Source organism: Olea europaea, chromosome 9 (assembly GCF_002742605.1).
Source record: "Olea europaea var. sylvestris chromosome 9, O_europaea_v1, whole genome shotgun sequence".
In the NCBI taxonomy this organism is placed as follows: domain Eukaryota; kingdom Viridiplantae; phylum Streptophyta; class Magnoliopsida; order Lamiales; family Oleaceae; genus Olea; species Olea europaea.
In genome coordinates this window covers 1,991,114-2,008,283 of record NC_036245.1, presented here as the reverse complement: position 1 = coordinate 2,008,283, position 17,170 = coordinate 1,991,114, and the positions used below count along the sequence as shown (strand labels likewise).

The following is a 17,170-nucleotide window of genomic DNA, read 5'->3' as shown; positions in this document are numbered from 1 at the left end:
AATACAAGCTTGATTATGTGCACTATCATGAACTACAACATGAGTATAAAGCATTTTTTATCTTTCCAACAAGGTCAGCCCTAATCCAAAACCAACTAGGCAATGACTTAGGGCCTCACATCTAATGGGGGCCTTCAAATGAAAACCATGGTAAAAATCCAATTAAATTAGTATAAATTTAAAAGATGGATTAATTATAAATTTATCTAACAATAATTTATTTGGTCGATTCTAACTTAGTTCGATCTTATCTAAAATAAATTTTGCTTGAGTTTAATAGACATGATTAATTACAAGCTATCAAATGAGTCCAATATTATTATGGTAATATGATTTAATTTGAAAAGAAATATTATTCATTCAGTAGTTTACTTTAATAAGTTATAACTTGAATTTTATTTATCCAGAATAAATTTTTCATGAGTCTATAATGTCCATTATATGATTTATCGAAAATAACTTGAATTTGCTCCTTTTATCTTTTAAATCGTACCAAGACTTTGTTTAAAATGCAAATATATGACTTATTTAACTATTTAAGTATTTTTACGCATGTAATTTATTATTATTATTTTTATTTATTTATTTATTTTTATTTTTTTTGCATTTAAGGGTCTCATAATAATAAATCGCTTAGGCCTTAAAATTCTCAGGTCTGGCCCTGCTTTCCAATATGTAAAACCTTCATCATCAAAAGACTCACCTTCACCTTGCTCTCTATAACTTGTTTTGAAAAGATAACTATACAAACAATAAGTTGCATCTTTTTCTACACTGTACTCCAACTAAGTACCAAACTTTTTAAACCAAGAAGGATTGAATCGTCTAGATTTTACTCCAAATTGTCGTTTTGGAATATATATGATCTTCGAACTTGATCTCGAATGTTAGTATGTAATCCAAGATAGATATCCTTAGTTCGGAATCAATTGATAGTATTGTGATATCAAATTTCATATTATTCGATATCTCCCATTAATTCTTTGAAAGAGTATCCTCATTTGATATTTGGATTTAAACATTTGATATCCAATTACCACTGGAAGTAATTCAGAATGACAAAAATAGAATCACAAATATACTAGAAGCAAAAGTAAAGCAATTCATGGGGGTAATTCACATAGCAATACTATAAGAAATTGACATTCACGGGGCAGTACTATTTCCAAAATTCACATTTCACAATTCATAGTGCAATTTACAATTTCACAAGGCATTAGGACAATACTATTTCCGGAACTTGTGCAATTCACACTTACCAAATCACAGTGACAATTACTAAGGCAGCAACAATACTAGGCCCCATTTGTTTCTCATTCTTTTCTCATTAAAATGAAAAATATGATCGTTATCTATCACATTAAGCCATCAAATTTGAATTTTTATCACTTTTGTGGGGCCCATAACGGTTATATTTTTCATTCTCATTCTTATAAAAATGGAAAACAAACGGGGCCTAGATGGAAACTGAAAGTCTGGTAGCAAAATCAATTGAAGAGTCGTTAGCACAGCAATGTGAAGGCATGCCGTAGTATTTGAAAGAGTAACGTGCTAATTTCATATGTTAAAAAGAAAAAAAATCAAATCAAACATTATTACAATTTACACAAATCTAAATAATAAAAAATAAGAAAAGAAAAATGAGTGTTAGGTTCAAGAAATCGATTCAGGTCTAAAGGCTTTAATTTCACCTTCTTCTTCGATTCTTCTTCTGTTGTCGAAGAATCACTGGAAACTGTGGGTTGCGTCTGCTTTTGCTTTTGTTGTAGTGCTGTCTAGGGCTCGAACAAACAGGGAGGGGACAGGCGACACAAGTAACAACAAATGTTAAATAGCGGAGGTTGAGAAAATGAGAAGTCCTACTCTGAAAGGAGGCGTTCTTGGTTGAGCATTCGAATAGTTAAAAAAAAAAATTAAAAAATTGGGTCTTTGTGTTGGACGGCCCAAAAGTTCAGTGTAAGCACCTTTGTGTTTGGCCCAAAATTTCAACTTAGGCTTGTGATGGCACTGGACTTCATTAAGCTCCGTCCCTATCGACCTGAGACAAGTTTAACATGATAGGTTTGTAAATTATAACTTTATTGGTTGGCTGCTTGCTCACTGATATTCATTATCATCTTATGTGACAATGCATTCTCATTAACTTTGAAACTTGGTATTCATCCTCCATTATGTAAACGATGCTTGCAAAATTGGAAGAATTTGATGATGTTGAGCATGTTTCTATAGGTATGTGACCCTTTTTTACTCACAAATCATTCAATGCATATTTGAATTTTTTAATGACCGTTAAATGTGTGATTTTATTCAAATGTAGAGCTTTTCAAAATTTGAATTTTATAAACTTTATAGTTGGATTATTATAGTTTCTAAGTAATTATAGCATTGTTTATGTAAAAGTCTGATTTATAGTTTTCCAGTGCATGCCACATAAGCCATACCATTTGATATATCATCAAATTCTTTCAATTTTGCAAGCGTAGTTTACATGGTAATGAATGGGATACTAATTTTCAAAGTGGCCAATGGGGACAGTTTTAAGTTCACTGACCCATGGGAACTTTAAAAAAAGTTCAGTAACCATTTAAGGAATCAAACCGAAGTTAGAATGAGTAAATATTAAGCTCCCGTTTGGCCCCCACATTCTGGAAATGAAAAATAGGCGGGATAGTGTTTTTTGAAAAATGAGTGATTGAAAAATAAAAAAAGTTTAGTTAACGTGTAATATTATTTTATAGAAAATTGTGGAGTTGAAAATACGAGAGAGAAAAATGAAATATAATTTAATGAGATTCAAACATGAGTTAATAAACCCTGTTGCCATTAAAAAAGGAACAAGTCTATACATATAGGAAAAAGGATGAACTGTACTCATAGGGGTTCTACAGATGTGAGACGTTAGGTGGGTCCCATCTCATTAAAAAAGTACCCCAAAAAATCCCACCCCACCCGTGTTTGTGTGTATTCTGGCAGAGGCCTGTAGGCTTGATTCTGTACATGAAGCCTCTCTCATACATATAGGGTCCCATTTGTTACATCAATAAGGCTACTTGGACAGGGGTAAATATAGGCTAGAAAATAGGGATTTAAAAAATTTGATGTGTCAAAAGAAATATAAAGAAAACAAAAAAGGGCTGATGAAAATCACAACACCACAGCTTCTCTTTCCCAAAATCGAACTGAAAAAAGGCCCAAAATCCAAACCCACCATCTCCGTCATGGCATCGCACCTTCATCAAACATGGTGTCGTAGCAGACTAACCATCTCGGGTCGCCATATGAGTTGAAGTGGGAGAAAATGGGATAAAATAAAGTCTCTCCCTACGTTTGAAACCCCAAAAAATGAAAGCCCCAAATCCCTGTTCTTTCCATCACCGGTTGTCGTCAAACAGTCGTACCTCGTAAGCATTACCCAATAACTTACCCTAGTGACTCATCAGCGTCTCGTCATGACCATGCTTCCAGCGAAATAAGCACAAACACATTTAAGTCGATTGAGTTTCATTTCTTTGCTGCTGGTAGCCTTTTTCTACATTTCATCAATTTTGGCTTCCATTGAGGCTTTGTGCGTTGATATGGTGTCTTCGATACATTAATGTGCCTACATTTTAGTTGTGATTTTGTATAATTGATTTTTGAAAATTACTCCTAATTAGCTTATCAGGTTGGGGATTCGCATTAATTCTCATTTGTGTATTGCATGAATCTTTTAGGTATGCCTTTATACAAGTGTTTAGAAATTTGAATGGGAAAGGTCTTTCCTGCGGCATAATTGCCACGCGATTTATGCAACGTGATTTTTAAACCGTAAGTGTACAGTGTCAAGTTTTGTAATATAGTAAAGAAGTTAGGATGTCGAACCCACAGGGATTGATATTCGAATCAATTGAGTGCTATAATTATTTTAGTTTTCCCTTTATTTAGACAATCAAATTTTGAGTCAATGTTTTTATGCTAAATTAAAATTAAATAGGATGAACGATGCAAGTAAACGAGGGAAAATTATGAAGTTTCTTATCAAATTATGAATGCCTAGGGAATAATTTCACCGTACATTCGACAATATTTTTCAACCGTATAACTATTTCTATCAATCTTTCCAAAATTTATAGGTAAGAATGCTAAATTGATTCTATTTCCCTCTCTCGAACGCCAAATAAAATCTATATTTATATTTTAATTTCAATATCTCTATTTCGAATTAAAAATATAAAAATTATCAAGCACGTGGTTTTTAATTAAAACTTGCCTCAAAGATTCGCACTTTCTCTCAAAACCTACGAAATCTAGGTTATGTTGTCTTAGATCACACCTAAATTTGCCTCTCTCGAGCATAAAAATTTAGAACGTCAAATCAATCAATTAGTGGCAAGTTAATTGAAAGCATTGCGCACAAACAACATAAATAAATAAACGGAAAGATCAATTGAAATAATTAAAATGGAATCCAAACATGTCTAAAGTAGGCTACATCATACCTTAGGATTAAAATTTAGTGCATAATTCAAGGAATTGACATGAATAAATTAATAAGAAAGAACATACAGAAGAAAAGGAATAGAAAAACTCATTTTTGCAGCTCGATTTCTTCTTCCATTGTTGCCAAATTCTCTCAATTAGATTCCTCTTCTTTAATTTTATTGACCAGCCGCGGGTTTGTCTCCAGATTTTTGCAATTGGCCAGCTGGAATTCCCTTTGATTTGTCTCCAGATTGTCCCCTTAAAGATTCTTGTAATTGGCCGGCTAAACTCCTATTTCCAGTCACGTGTTCTTGCCGGCTGCTTCCAGTTTTCCTTGCTTGTTCTCCTGTTCTTAATTAGGTATTTTATGTAGTATTTATAATCTCCTCAAGTATTGGACGATTTTGGGTTTAATTGCGCCAAGAAAGGAGTCCAAAAACATCAAAATACGTTTCTCCGCATAGGCGGCGCCTCGGCGCCCAATATGGCCACTGCGGTGCTGCCCTTACTGTCAAATTCAGATTCATGGGCGTTGCGGCGCCCGGTTCAGGTGGAAAATTCCTTCTGGCGCGTCATTTAGTATTTTTAGCATAACTTTCTCGTCTGATGTCCAATTGAGGTGATTCAACGCTCGTTAGAAAGCTAACTCAAAGGGGCACACATTTTTCTTTAGATATTATTCTCTGCTTCGATCATTTGCTATGTCAAAAATGAGTCTCAATGTGAAGCTGAAATTCCGGAGCACAACTTTTCAGTTGAAAATTGATTTGTGATCATATTTTGACTAAATTTGATCCCTTTGACATCTTTTTTTCATCCAATTGACTCCTAGAATGCTCGGATCTTCATTGCGAGGCTCAACACAACTTTTCAATATTTGCGCTTTAATCCCCGAACTTTGGATCTCTTACAATTTGGTAATTTTCTCCAATTTCTCCAACTTTTGCTTATTTCTTTCAATTTCATCAACCTACACCACAACATGAAAACATACAATAAAAAACTCTAAAACACTCTCAAGAGTAACAAAATAACAAATTAGATGGCATAAATATTGTGAGTGTAGAGCACTCATCAAATACCCCCAAACTTTATATTTTGCTTGTCCTCGAGCAAACACCAAACTAAAGAAAATCATTAACAAATACACAGTCACAACTAAAACAAACACAATCACTTAAAAGACACATTATGTTAGACACCTTGCCTTTATAGCTCAAGATTAAAAATGTAGAGTCAAATTCATGAATTACTTCAAAACTATAATGCACAAGTCAAATTCTCGCCTATTCAATGCAACCAGGTGTGTGTGTGGAGAGTTAAGTATAACGCTGTACAATAATAAATTGACCCAATTCCCGACCTCAAAAGTCAAATATTTCCTTGCCTCGCTCGTGGGATTTACACACCCCAAACTTGTTTTTATCTCTTCCCAATGTGTATTCTAAAGTTGATTTTTCAACCCTAATTTCTTACACCGCTCAAATTTGGTTAGATTTCACTATTGCAGTTCAACTTATCAACAGATGAAGATTCTCCTTATTTTTTACTGCTTCAACCTCCCAGAAACAACCGAGTTACTAACTTCTCATCAAAGGTTTAATCCTCTAAAACAAGTGTTCGGGGCTTAGTCAAGGTATGTGATATCAAATTTCTTTTCTTTATTTATTTATTTATATATATTTTTTCAAATATAAATTTATTCTTTAAACACCCTTTGTGTGGACGTCATTCCCTTAAACTTTCTAAATAACCTCTGTAGCGAGTTTTAGGCCGATGACTCCCAAATCAGACAATTTTAGGGCACCAGATTTTAAACTCTTACAGGCTTAATCACTCGAGTCAAAAGCTGCGAAGAGACGATTCACAATGAGATTATTAAAGTTGTCCTCATTGGGATCTTTTTTTATGCAATGATTAGTGCAATGCCCTTTATTAAACACCAATTCTCGAAAATCGACCTCTAACTTAAGGTTTTCACCCAATTTTCATCCTATTGTCTCAGACAATCCACACAAAATTTAGTACACACGAAATCCACATTTATCTCTAAGTTTCCCTACAACAGCTTAATCTACCAAACATCCTATATTTGGTTCAAATGTAATATGATGTTAAAAGGTTGTTTGGGTTTAGCATCTAAGTTCTCTAATCCAACCTATAAACATGAATCAACCTACTCATGCACAACGCCACAATCAACTCACGTGCAAAAATAATTTCGTTTTACATAAATAAGCAAAAATCTGACTCAAGCACATAACTTATCCATAATCTATAAATCAATGCATGTTCTCAATTACACAAATCAATATCGGCAAGGCTATCTAACTCACACAAGCATGAAAAACTCAAAATGATTTTTTTAAACGATGCACCCTAATAAGAAAATTTAAAAAATTGCACACAAATCACACAAAATACACAAAATAAAAAAATATGTAGGCAATTAGAAAATTTATGATACACCCCAAATTTAAACTAAACATTGTCCCCAATATTAAATTAAAAGAAAAGGAGGAAAACTTCTCTCAATTGTCTGAATTGCCAATGATGGTCTGGTGCTATGATGCTTGACTTGATTGATACTTCTTCTAGCTTCTCCCCCAAACTTGATATTTATCAGTTACTCTTCGTCAATTTGTTTGATTGTTCCACGATGTCAAGTTTCTGAAAATTCAAGATGTAGATATTAAATTCATGGAACAAGTGTTACTTAACTCGAACATCTAATAACCAACTAGACTGCTCAAAGACCTAAGGGAGACAAGGTAGGGCTGATGAATTCCTAAATAAAAAATGAAATAAACTCTCCTATAATTTAAAACAAATAAAATAAAATAAGTGAAAAGGTAAGAACACTTGGGTTGCCTCCCAAGAAACGCTTCTTTATAGTCACTAGCTTGACTCAACTGCAACGCCTACGGTGGATCCTCATTTGGCACATTTCTCTTGTTTCTAAACTTGATCTTCGACTTTGTATTCTCCTTCATTGTAAGGTGATGAACAAACATAGGCTGTTTTGACCCTGGTATGGCTTTCAAGACCTCTTTTGGTTTGGCAATGTTTGGAGGTTTCAAACGCCTATCTACATAGCTCTTTTTTTTGTCAGGTGGGTCAGCTTCTTGAGCTAAGATGAAATCCACTGCTTTCTTCATTTCTGAGTCATTACCATCAGTAGATACATCCCTTGTTGAGTAACTAATTTTCATGTATTGCACCAACGGATCATAAAATAATTCCCTTTTTTTTCCATTTCCTGCAATTACTTCAGTTGATTGGATCATTTTGCAAATGTCAACTTTTCCTTTTTCCGGGGCTTTCTTTTCTTGATGGATGTTGAAAGTTACTTGCTCTTCATTAACTCGTAGTGTCAACTTTCCTTCTTGCACATCAATCAATGCTCTTCCAGTAGCCAGGAAAGGTCGGCCAAGAATCAATGGTACTTTCTCATCCTCCTCCATGTCCAATACCACAAAGTCCACCAGAAAGATGAACTTATCAACCTTCACCAACACATCTTCAATAATGCCTTTGGGATATGTAATTGATCTGTCCATCAGTTGCAAGGTAAGGGTTGTGGGATTCACTTTTCTAAGACCCAGCTTTTTGAACATTGATAAGGGCATCAAGTTTATGCTAGCTCCAAAGTCACATAGTGCCCTATCAAATGTGATACCACCAATATTGTACGGGATGGTGAAGCTGCCCGGATCTTTCAATTTGTGAGGGAGCTTCTTCGAAGTATGGCACTACACTCATCTCTCAGCTTAAAAGTCTCAAATTCCTCCAACTTTCTCTTCTTTGACATCACTTCCTTTAAGAAATTGGCATAGTTAGGCATTTGGGCCAAGGTTTCTGCAAAGGGAATGTTGATGCGGATTTTCTTGAAGACCTCCAGAAACTTTGCGAATTTTTCATCAAACTCCTTCTTCAAATACCTCTGCGGGAATGGTAGTGGGGGCTTCAAGATAGGTGGGTTGTCCGGAAATGAAATTGAGTAAGGCTTATAAATCTTCTTTGCTGGCTCTGCTTCAGTTTTTTGCCCTTCAGTCTGCTTTTCCCTTGCAAGAATGGGATCCGATGTAGGTACGCTAACCTCTCTAAGCTTGCATTCTTCAACTGCTTTACCACTTCTTAGGGTGATAGCATTGCAGTGTTCCCGTGGGTTAACCTCTGGGTTACTAGGAAATTGTCCTTTTTGTTGAGACTGTATTGCAGTTGCTATCGGACCAATCTGTACCTCCAAATTCTTCATTGTAGCCCCCAAGTTGGTCATATGTGTCTCAATGCTGTCAAGTCTTGCCTCATCTTTGTTGAACCTTGATCTGGTCTCTGAAATAGAGGTTCCTAAAATATCTTCCAGTGATGGCTTTCGCTCAAACGCTTGATTATTGAACCCCTGATAGTAGTTGTTTCCTGAATAGTTTCCCTTTTGATTGAAATTCTGATCGTTTACATACTGAAGTTGTTCATTCTCCCTTTCAACTTTTTGGTATGCATTGGATGTAGCCATAATAGATTTTGATTTCTTTTGTGATCCATGTTAAGTCAATGCAGCTATTTGATTAGTGAGAGATGACATTTGAGCTGCAAGGGCGGTAATAGGATTTACTTCATAAAGGCTAGCAACTTTCTTTGCACTTGAACTCTCACTCGGCCATTGATAGCTATTAGTAGATATCTCATCCAATAATGCATAAGCCTCATTTGGAGTTTTGGATAATAATGCATCCCCTGTTGTAAATCTACCACTATCCGTGTCTGACCATTCAAATTGTTGTAGAAGGTTTGTATCTGCAACCATTCCGGGTAACCATGCTGAGGACATCTTCTGAATAGATCTTTATATCTCTCCCATGCCTCATAGAATGGTTCAAAGTCTAATTGTCGAAACTGTCCACTTTCACTCTGTAATTGCGCTGCTTTCGAAGGTGGAAAGAATTTTGTGAGAAACTTCTGCACTAACCCCTCCCAAGTTGTGATAGATCCATACGGTAATGATTGGAACCATGCCTTGGCTTTGTCTCTTAGGGAAAAGGAAAATAGGCGGAGTCGGATTGCATCTTCAGTAACGCCATTCATTTTCACTATATCACAGATCTCCAAAAAGGACCCCAAATGAGCATTGGGGCCTTCTGTTAGAGCTCCCCCAAACTGATTATGTTGCACCATGTGTATAAGTTCTGGTTTCAGTTCGAAATTGTTTGCAGCAATTGCTAGGCGTGCGATGCCAGAATAGTTGTCATTGACAACCGGCCTTATGTAGTCCCGAATAGCCCTTTGTTGGTTATCCTCATTGGCTGCTTTAGCATCCTGTTCTGCCATTGCTTCCTGTTTGTTTCTTTGTATGCATCTGAGAATGCGAAATGTGCGTTCTGGTTCAAGATCAACAGGTAGTAGGTCTAGATTTCTCGCCCTTCGCATAAACAGCTGAAAATAACCACAAGGAAGCTCTTAAAGATAGACACAAAAAGAATAAAATAAAAATAAAAATTACAATAGAAATAAAAATCTAAAGTAAAATGAAAGCTAATTGGTAATAATATCAATTGAATTCAAATAAATCAATCCCCAGAAACGGCGCAAAAAACTTGTCACGCGATTTGTGCAACGTGATTTTTAAACCGCAAGTGTACGGTGTCAACTTTTGTAATATAGTAAAGAAGTTAGGATGTCGAACCCACAGGGATTGATATTCGAATCAATTGAGTACTATAATTATTTTAGTTTTCCCTTTATTTAGACGATTAAATTTTGAGTCAATGTTTTTATGCTAAATTAAAATTAAATAGGATGAACGATGCAAGTAAATGAGAGCAAATTATGAAGTTTCTTATCAAATTATGAATGCCTAGGGAATGATTTCACCGTACATTCGACAATAGTTTTCAACCGTATAACTATTTCTATCAATCTTTCCAAAATTTATAGGCAAGAACGCTAAATTGATTATATTTTCCTCTCTCGAGCGTCAAATAAAATCTATTTTTATATTTTAATTCCAATATCTCTATTCCAAATTAAAAATATAAAAATTATCAAGCACGTGGTTTTTAATTAAAACTTTCCTCAAAGATTCGCACTTTCTGTCGAAACCTACAAAATATAGGTTATATTGTCTTAGATCACGTCTAAATTTGCCTCTCTCGAGCTTTAAAATTTAGAACATCAAATCAATCAATTAGTGACAAGTTAATTGAAAGCATTGTGCACAAACAACATAAATAAATAAACGGAAAGATTAATTGAAATAATTAAAATGGAATCCAAACATGTCTAAAGTAGGCTACATCATACCCTAGGATTAAAATTTAGTGCATAATTCAAGGAATTGACATGAATAAATTAATAAGAAAGAACATAGACAAGAAAAGGAATAGAAAAACTCATTTTTACCGCTCGATTTTTTCTTCCATTGTTGCCAAATTCTCTCAATTAAATTCCTCTTCTTTAATTGTATTAACCAGCCGTGGGTTTGTCTCCAGATTTTTGCAATTGGCCAGCTGGAATTCCCTTGGATTTGTCTCCAGATTGTCCCCTTGAAGATTCTTGTAATTGGCTGGCTAAACTCCTCTTTCCAGTCACGTGTTCTTGCCGGCTGCTTCCAGTTTTCCTTGCTCGTTCTCCTGTTCTTAATTAGGTATTTTATGTAGTATTTATAGTCTCCTCAAGTGTTGGACGATTTTGGGTTTAATTGGGCCAAGAAAGGAGTCCAAAAACATCAAAATACGTTTCCCTGTATAGGCGGCGCCTTGGCGGCCAATATGGTCACTGCGGCGCTGCCCTTACTGTCAAATTCAGATTCATGGGCGCTGCGACGCTCGGTTCGGGTGGAAAATTCTTTCTGCGCGTCATTTAGTATTTTTAGCATAACTTTCTCGTCCGATATCCAATTGAGGTGATTCAAAACTCGTTATAAAGCTAACTCAAAGGGGCACACATTTTCTTCAGATATTATTCTCCACTTCAATTGTTTGCTATGTCAAAAATGAGTCTCAATGTGAGGCCGAAATTCCAAAGCACAACTTTTCAGTTGGAAATTGATTTGTGATCATATATTGACTAAATTTGATCCCTATGACATCTTTTTTTCATCCAATTGACTCCTAGCATGCTTGGATCTTCATTGCGAGGTTCAACACAACTTTTTAATATTTGCGCTTTAGTCTCCGAACTTTGGATCTCTTACAATTTGGTAATTTTCTCCAATTTCGCCAACTTTTGCTTATTTCTTTCAATTTCATCAACCTACATCACAATATCAAAACATACAATAAAAAGCTCTAAAACACTTTCACGAGTAACAAAATAACAAATTAGGTGGCATAAATATTATGAGTGTAGAGCACTCATCAATAATGTTGTTGTGCAATTGTTTTAATTCAATGTGCAAATTCTTTACAATAAAGCTATACAATTTTTTCATGTAGAATTGAATTTGTGCTTAAGAATTTAACATGATATTGTTGATGGGATTTTAGCATGGTTGTCCAGTATTGCAACTGAGTTGAACCCCAATCTTGAGGGCCCCCACCGTCCCGCCCCTAGAGCTTTGTGAGGATGTAAATCCCGGGATGTGCTCAACAGATCAGAGAACAAGAGTTGCATGTATACTGCGCCTACAAGAAGTCCAATTCCATGTCTCAAGAATCGAACCCCCACACTGCGGTTGCCAGCAAGGTATAAGATAATCTCATTCCTGTCCTTTATACATCATTATATTTTTTGAGGCGAAGCTGGTCTTGCAACTACGACTTTGTTGTTTGCCTATAATAATTGAAACACTTAGATTGTAACCTCCAACCCCTCTATATGTAATGGTTTTCTTGAAATCATATAGTTTATTGCCTCCAACTCCAAGCGAAGTTTGGAAGGTACTCACAAGCAAATTTCAACACAAATTATTAAGAAACAAAATCCCATTCCGAAAAATCTTCCAAGAAACTTTCATTGCAGAAACCCGCAACTATAGTGCGGCTCACGTACATTTGCCGAGATTCCCAAGATGGTTGGAAAATTAGTCGATCTGAAAGATTGTTGCCGATTGTACAACGCGGCACTCAATTTAACAATGGTTTTCTTGATTTCAATTTGGGGCAAAATAATTTCTTCACCAATGAAAACGAGATCAAATTTATTTCAGGTTGATTTTTTTGTAAGCGTTTAGAACATGATGATTCTTACTAAGATGCAAAAGAATGGGATTAATTCGGGAAATGAGATTTTTTTCATCATAAAAACGAGGGTAAGGTCCAGTACGATCCACTATGCAAAGCTTCCCTCAAAAAAATTATGCCATATCAGAATTTTCAAATTCATGTTCTCTACCCTGTATTTGACCCGAGAAGTGCTAGAACTACAACCCCTCACAACACGGGGGGTCGTGCCACTATTGTGAGGGGGTGTAATTTGTAGAGCCCTACTACAAATATCAACATCCATTTGACCCTGTCCGAGTAGCCAAATCCTACATGGCTTTTTTCTTAACAAATAAAAAGTGACGCAATTGCCCCAGAAAAATGGAAATTTATTATCGTTTCGACCCTCAAGTTTTATAATATTTACGAGAATTCCCCAATCACAAATTCTTAAACCCTAGCTGTTTCTGCCGGCAAAACGGAGGCACCGGCGTGCAAGAATAAGCATATACAGGGAAAGAGATAGCGCAATCGGAATTCGAAATTGATTTGGGGAATCTCATGGCTTTCGATCTGCATCGTCAATTTCCTTCTACTGCCTCTTCCAGGTTTTTCTTCTTTTTGCTTTCTTAAATTCTTCATTCTTTTGTTACTGTGTATGTGATTGCATGAAGTGAGATTGTATGTTTCATTATACAGTTTCATTTTTTCAGCTTAATACTGATTGCAGGCCGATTATTTTGATTTTTGCTCTTAGATACCGTTTGGTTAAAGGCTTTTTAAGTTTTTGATCATTGGAGAGCTGAATTCTTTATTCTAAATTCGTGATTTGTGTGGATTTTACATATTCAGTTTTTTTTTTGCAACTAGGGAGGGGCTAGTAAAGGAAGCTATTGAACAGGGAACCAAATTGGTACAAGCAGTTGCTGATGTCCTGTTTAATTTACCGTCAACTGAAGATCTAGATGGTCCCACTGTCAAGTTGCCTGCGCCTACAACAAAATTGCCGAGAGAGAAGCCTGTATGATTTTCATTCTGGTTAATATTAGAATTGCGAAAAGAAAAGCCAAAAGTGGAAGAAGAGTAAATGAAAAATAGAGTAAAAATTTTCTTTATGTCATTCGTAAATATGCATTGATGCCTTTTTCAGAAAACTCTATTTATTCTGGTAAGCAGGCCTATATTCCTTGGTTTTTGACCAGTTAAAAGGCATTATTGAATGGTTAAATTAGTTGATCAATTATGTTTGAAATTAGCGGCAATGAAGATGTTTAAGGGGATGCACGATCATATAAAAATATAAAAATAAGAAGTGAGGATATGATAAAAAAAGGGAAGGTGGCACCAATTTGAGGATAAATTTGAGAAAAGATGACTGGGTGTTTTGTGCACGTTTTGTGAGGACATAAAAGCCTTTCATTTACGTTAGCAATCTGAAAATCACATGTTTAGAGATAGAGAGGTAAATCAAAATTCTCGTGGCCTGCTATTGTTGTAAAAGGACTTCACTGGAACTTACAATAGATGCAAGGTTGAATTGAATGAAATGCAGAAAAAATATTTTTTATATAGAACTCTATGATACTGGCAACAGTACTTTATTGAATTTTTTTCTACATGGGAGAGTTCTAACATGAATAGGATGTCTTATTAAATCTTGAAATTTGGATTTTTTACTTGTATTTAATGCTTGATCCCCTTCCGAATTGCAGCCGCTTGCCAGTTATCCAAAATTTAAGAACATTGGCCAATAGAGTGCTCAGTTATTGCCTTACTGAATTCGTGCCAAAGGAAATCATAAATAAGCAATACATGATGTAGAACTAATGGAGAAGAGGCTTTAGTAACATTTTCCTTTTTCAATGAAGGGATTATGATTAAGTTATGCTGGCTGATGATCAGATGGTTTAAGATTTATTATTATTACTAGTATATAATTATGAGTTTGAAATTTTCTTCTCCTCATGGTTTTCAGCTTCCCAAACCTAGTCCTCCAACAAAATGGGAATTGTTTGCTCAAAAGAAAGGTTTGTTTATCATAAATCGAACCGCTTCTTTGGGTTATTTATCTTATGCGTGAAAAGTGCTTTTTTTTCCTTTGTTATGATTCAAGGAAATGCTTCCCAGGCTTGGCATGTCATTTTGATCTTGAGATCACATCAGTTTGACTATCATGTAGGTATTGAAAAACGCAAGAAAGACCAACTTGCCTTTGATGAGCAAACCAGTACTTGGAAGCGACGTCATGGCTATGACCATGTAAATGACGACAAGGACATACCAATAATTGAGGCCAAGATGACAGATGGTGAATACTTTATAATCTTTGCGCTGTTTTTTCCCACTCCAACAATGTTTGTCGAATTTAATGACTTAACTTGATTAGTGATAATTAATTTTTACTCTTCGAAAAAATTATTGCCAACGTCCTATATTGATAGCAGATATACAAAGGAAACTTGTTATCTATCTCATTTAAGTCTCTGTTTGGAAAAAAATTTATAAATAGATAAAAATGAGTGGTGAACAGTGCTTGTGGATCCTTGGAAAGTGTGGTTGAAAATAAAGATTGGTTGATTTATAAATGATTTACAAATTTGCCAAACGGAGGTTAAATAATTATTTCATAAAATTTTAAACCTAAAACAGATAATTTTCTGCGTGCTCAACTTTGGCATACAGTAAAATTTATGTATGCTCCCTTGCCTCGGATGGTGATATTCCTTCACCTTTTTTGTTGATATTGGCAACTGTTGTGGAATACTTGTTCAATATTACTCTACAATTCTGTAATAACCACTGTTACATTTCCAGAACCAGGAATGGATCCGTTTGCTGAGAGACTAAAGGAGAAGAAGAACAGAGTTGAGAAGCAAGAGAAAAATAGGTTGCTGAACTTGAAACAAGCAGCGAAAGTTGGTGCCTTGCCTAGGTTTAATCCTCGGCCTTCTCAAATATACTTTTCTTTTCAATTGTCATTTAGTTCTTGAATTGAAATTGGAATTGTGGAAATTAATCTGCCATTGGAAATTGATAGCACATCTGCTTCTCGTTCCATTAATGATGTAGTCTAGAACCCAACTCCAACAGTATTCATGTCTTAATAGTTCATTGCCTGCATTCAATGTACTGGTTATATCTCATAGCAAATGCATTTTGTGCTTGTCGACTAGTTTAATCATACTGCTCTACACTCTGATTTTGTTCCTGATTTGCAGCCATGTTCAGCTTGCTGCCACAGCCTTACCTATAACTGGAACCCAAGCAATGCCTCGGAAAGTTGGGAAGAATGAATTACAAAATGTTGCCGTAATGGCATCGGTTGCAACAGCCAGTGCTGGAAAATTTGACAAGAAATTGCCTGGAGAGAAGTCTCCAAAGCATGAAAAGAAATACCGGAAGGTTTGTGCAATCCATTAAGTTGTCCTTGTAATTATTCTATTAGTATTTATTAAAATGGTCAGAATACATTTGCTATATATCTGCATTCAGTTCTTGCCGGCTGTTGAAGGATCTGGAATGGGTGCATTAGAAAAGCAACAAGCAGAAAAGGTTCTGAACAAGTTGATCTCCAAAAATTCTCACGACATGCTCAATGTTGTAAAGGTAAATTCTTTTTACTAGCATACTAGATTTTCCATGCTTTTTCTCCTCCACTTCCCAGTATCTGAAAGTAAACTCCATGTGTTGTGATTTTGAGTTGGTTTTATTTGGGATGTAGGCTGTGAACGTGTACAATGTGAAGAAGGAAAAGAAACGAAGAAACAATGAAGGGAAGCCATCAACCCGAAGCAAGTTGAAGCCAAACAAGAAATCTCTCAAGAAAACATCAAAAAGAGTGTCTTCTAATAAGGGGAAGTAAAAAAGCAATTTTGTTAGATGCTGGAACTTTTTTCATTAACTAAGGAGGACATAACGTTGCAGTCATTTTTAAAGCTTCTTTTTGTTTTATTTCATATTCGGGCTGAGAATATAACGTGCCTTTTTTATATGAATTTAATCAGCAGTTCAACTTTTGGTATATGTTGGGTGGGGGGTGTAAAGGAAGGGTATGTTAAGGATTGCACTGCCCTAACCCGTACACCTCCAACCCGAATGGGTTGGAGATTTCTTGGAGTTAAATGTTTCATAAGTTATTGAACTTTGTACTTTATCACGACTTATTCATCCAACTTCACAAAGCTTCCAGTGGCCACTAAACTTACATCCGTTGCACTCCATCAATGACCGGATGGATTCTATCTCAGATTATGTTTACGTGGAAGACGGAAAAATGATGTGGCCGTTAATTGAAAAATTAAATGGATACATGGACTCCACGTCAGCCAAACACACCTTATCATTTAAAATCAAAATCACCAAACCATCCCAATCCAAATCCCACCCCCACCAAACCAAACCACCAGTACACCACCATTACTACCCGCTCCCTTCAATTTCTTCCCACATACTCCCGCTTCCACCTTCTTTCCCACCCAATTTTGATCTGCAAGTCATTGTCCAAAATCAAATTTTAGTAACTATTTAATCCAAAAATTCAAAGGCAGACAAATGAAATGTGAGTATTA

General features: G+C 35.5%; 2 protein-coding genes across 2 annotated transcripts; one reads left to right on the top strand and one right to left on the bottom strand.

The window, feature by feature from the left end:
- Positions 1-7,382: 7,382 nt before the first annotated feature.
- Positions 7,383-8,977, bottom strand: LOC111400113. Its single transcript, XM_023027560.1, has 2 exons — positions 8,276-8,977; positions 7,383-8,213 (listed from the first exon to the last, which is right to left on the bottom strand). The coding sequence occupies exons 1-2, from the start codon at positions 8,975-8,977 to the stop codon at positions 7,383-7,385; spliced, it is 1,533 nt and encodes a 510-aa protein (XP_022883328.1).
- Positions 8,978-13,027: 4,050 nt separating this feature from the next.
- LOC111399389 (ribosome biogenesis regulatory protein homolog) lies at positions 13,028-16,718 on the top strand. Its single transcript, XM_023026668.1, has 8 exons — positions 13,028-13,210; positions 13,473-13,623; positions 14,578-14,629; positions 14,782-14,910; positions 15,417-15,534; positions 15,821-16,004; positions 16,095-16,208; positions 16,324-16,718. Exons 1-8 carry the CDS (start codon positions 13,164-13,166, stop codon positions 16,462-16,464), a joined length of 936 nt encoding a protein of 311 aa, XP_022882436.1. The 5' UTR covers positions 13,028-13,163; the 3' UTR covers positions 16,465-16,718.
- The last annotated feature ends 452 nt before the right edge of the window (positions 16,719-17,170 follow it).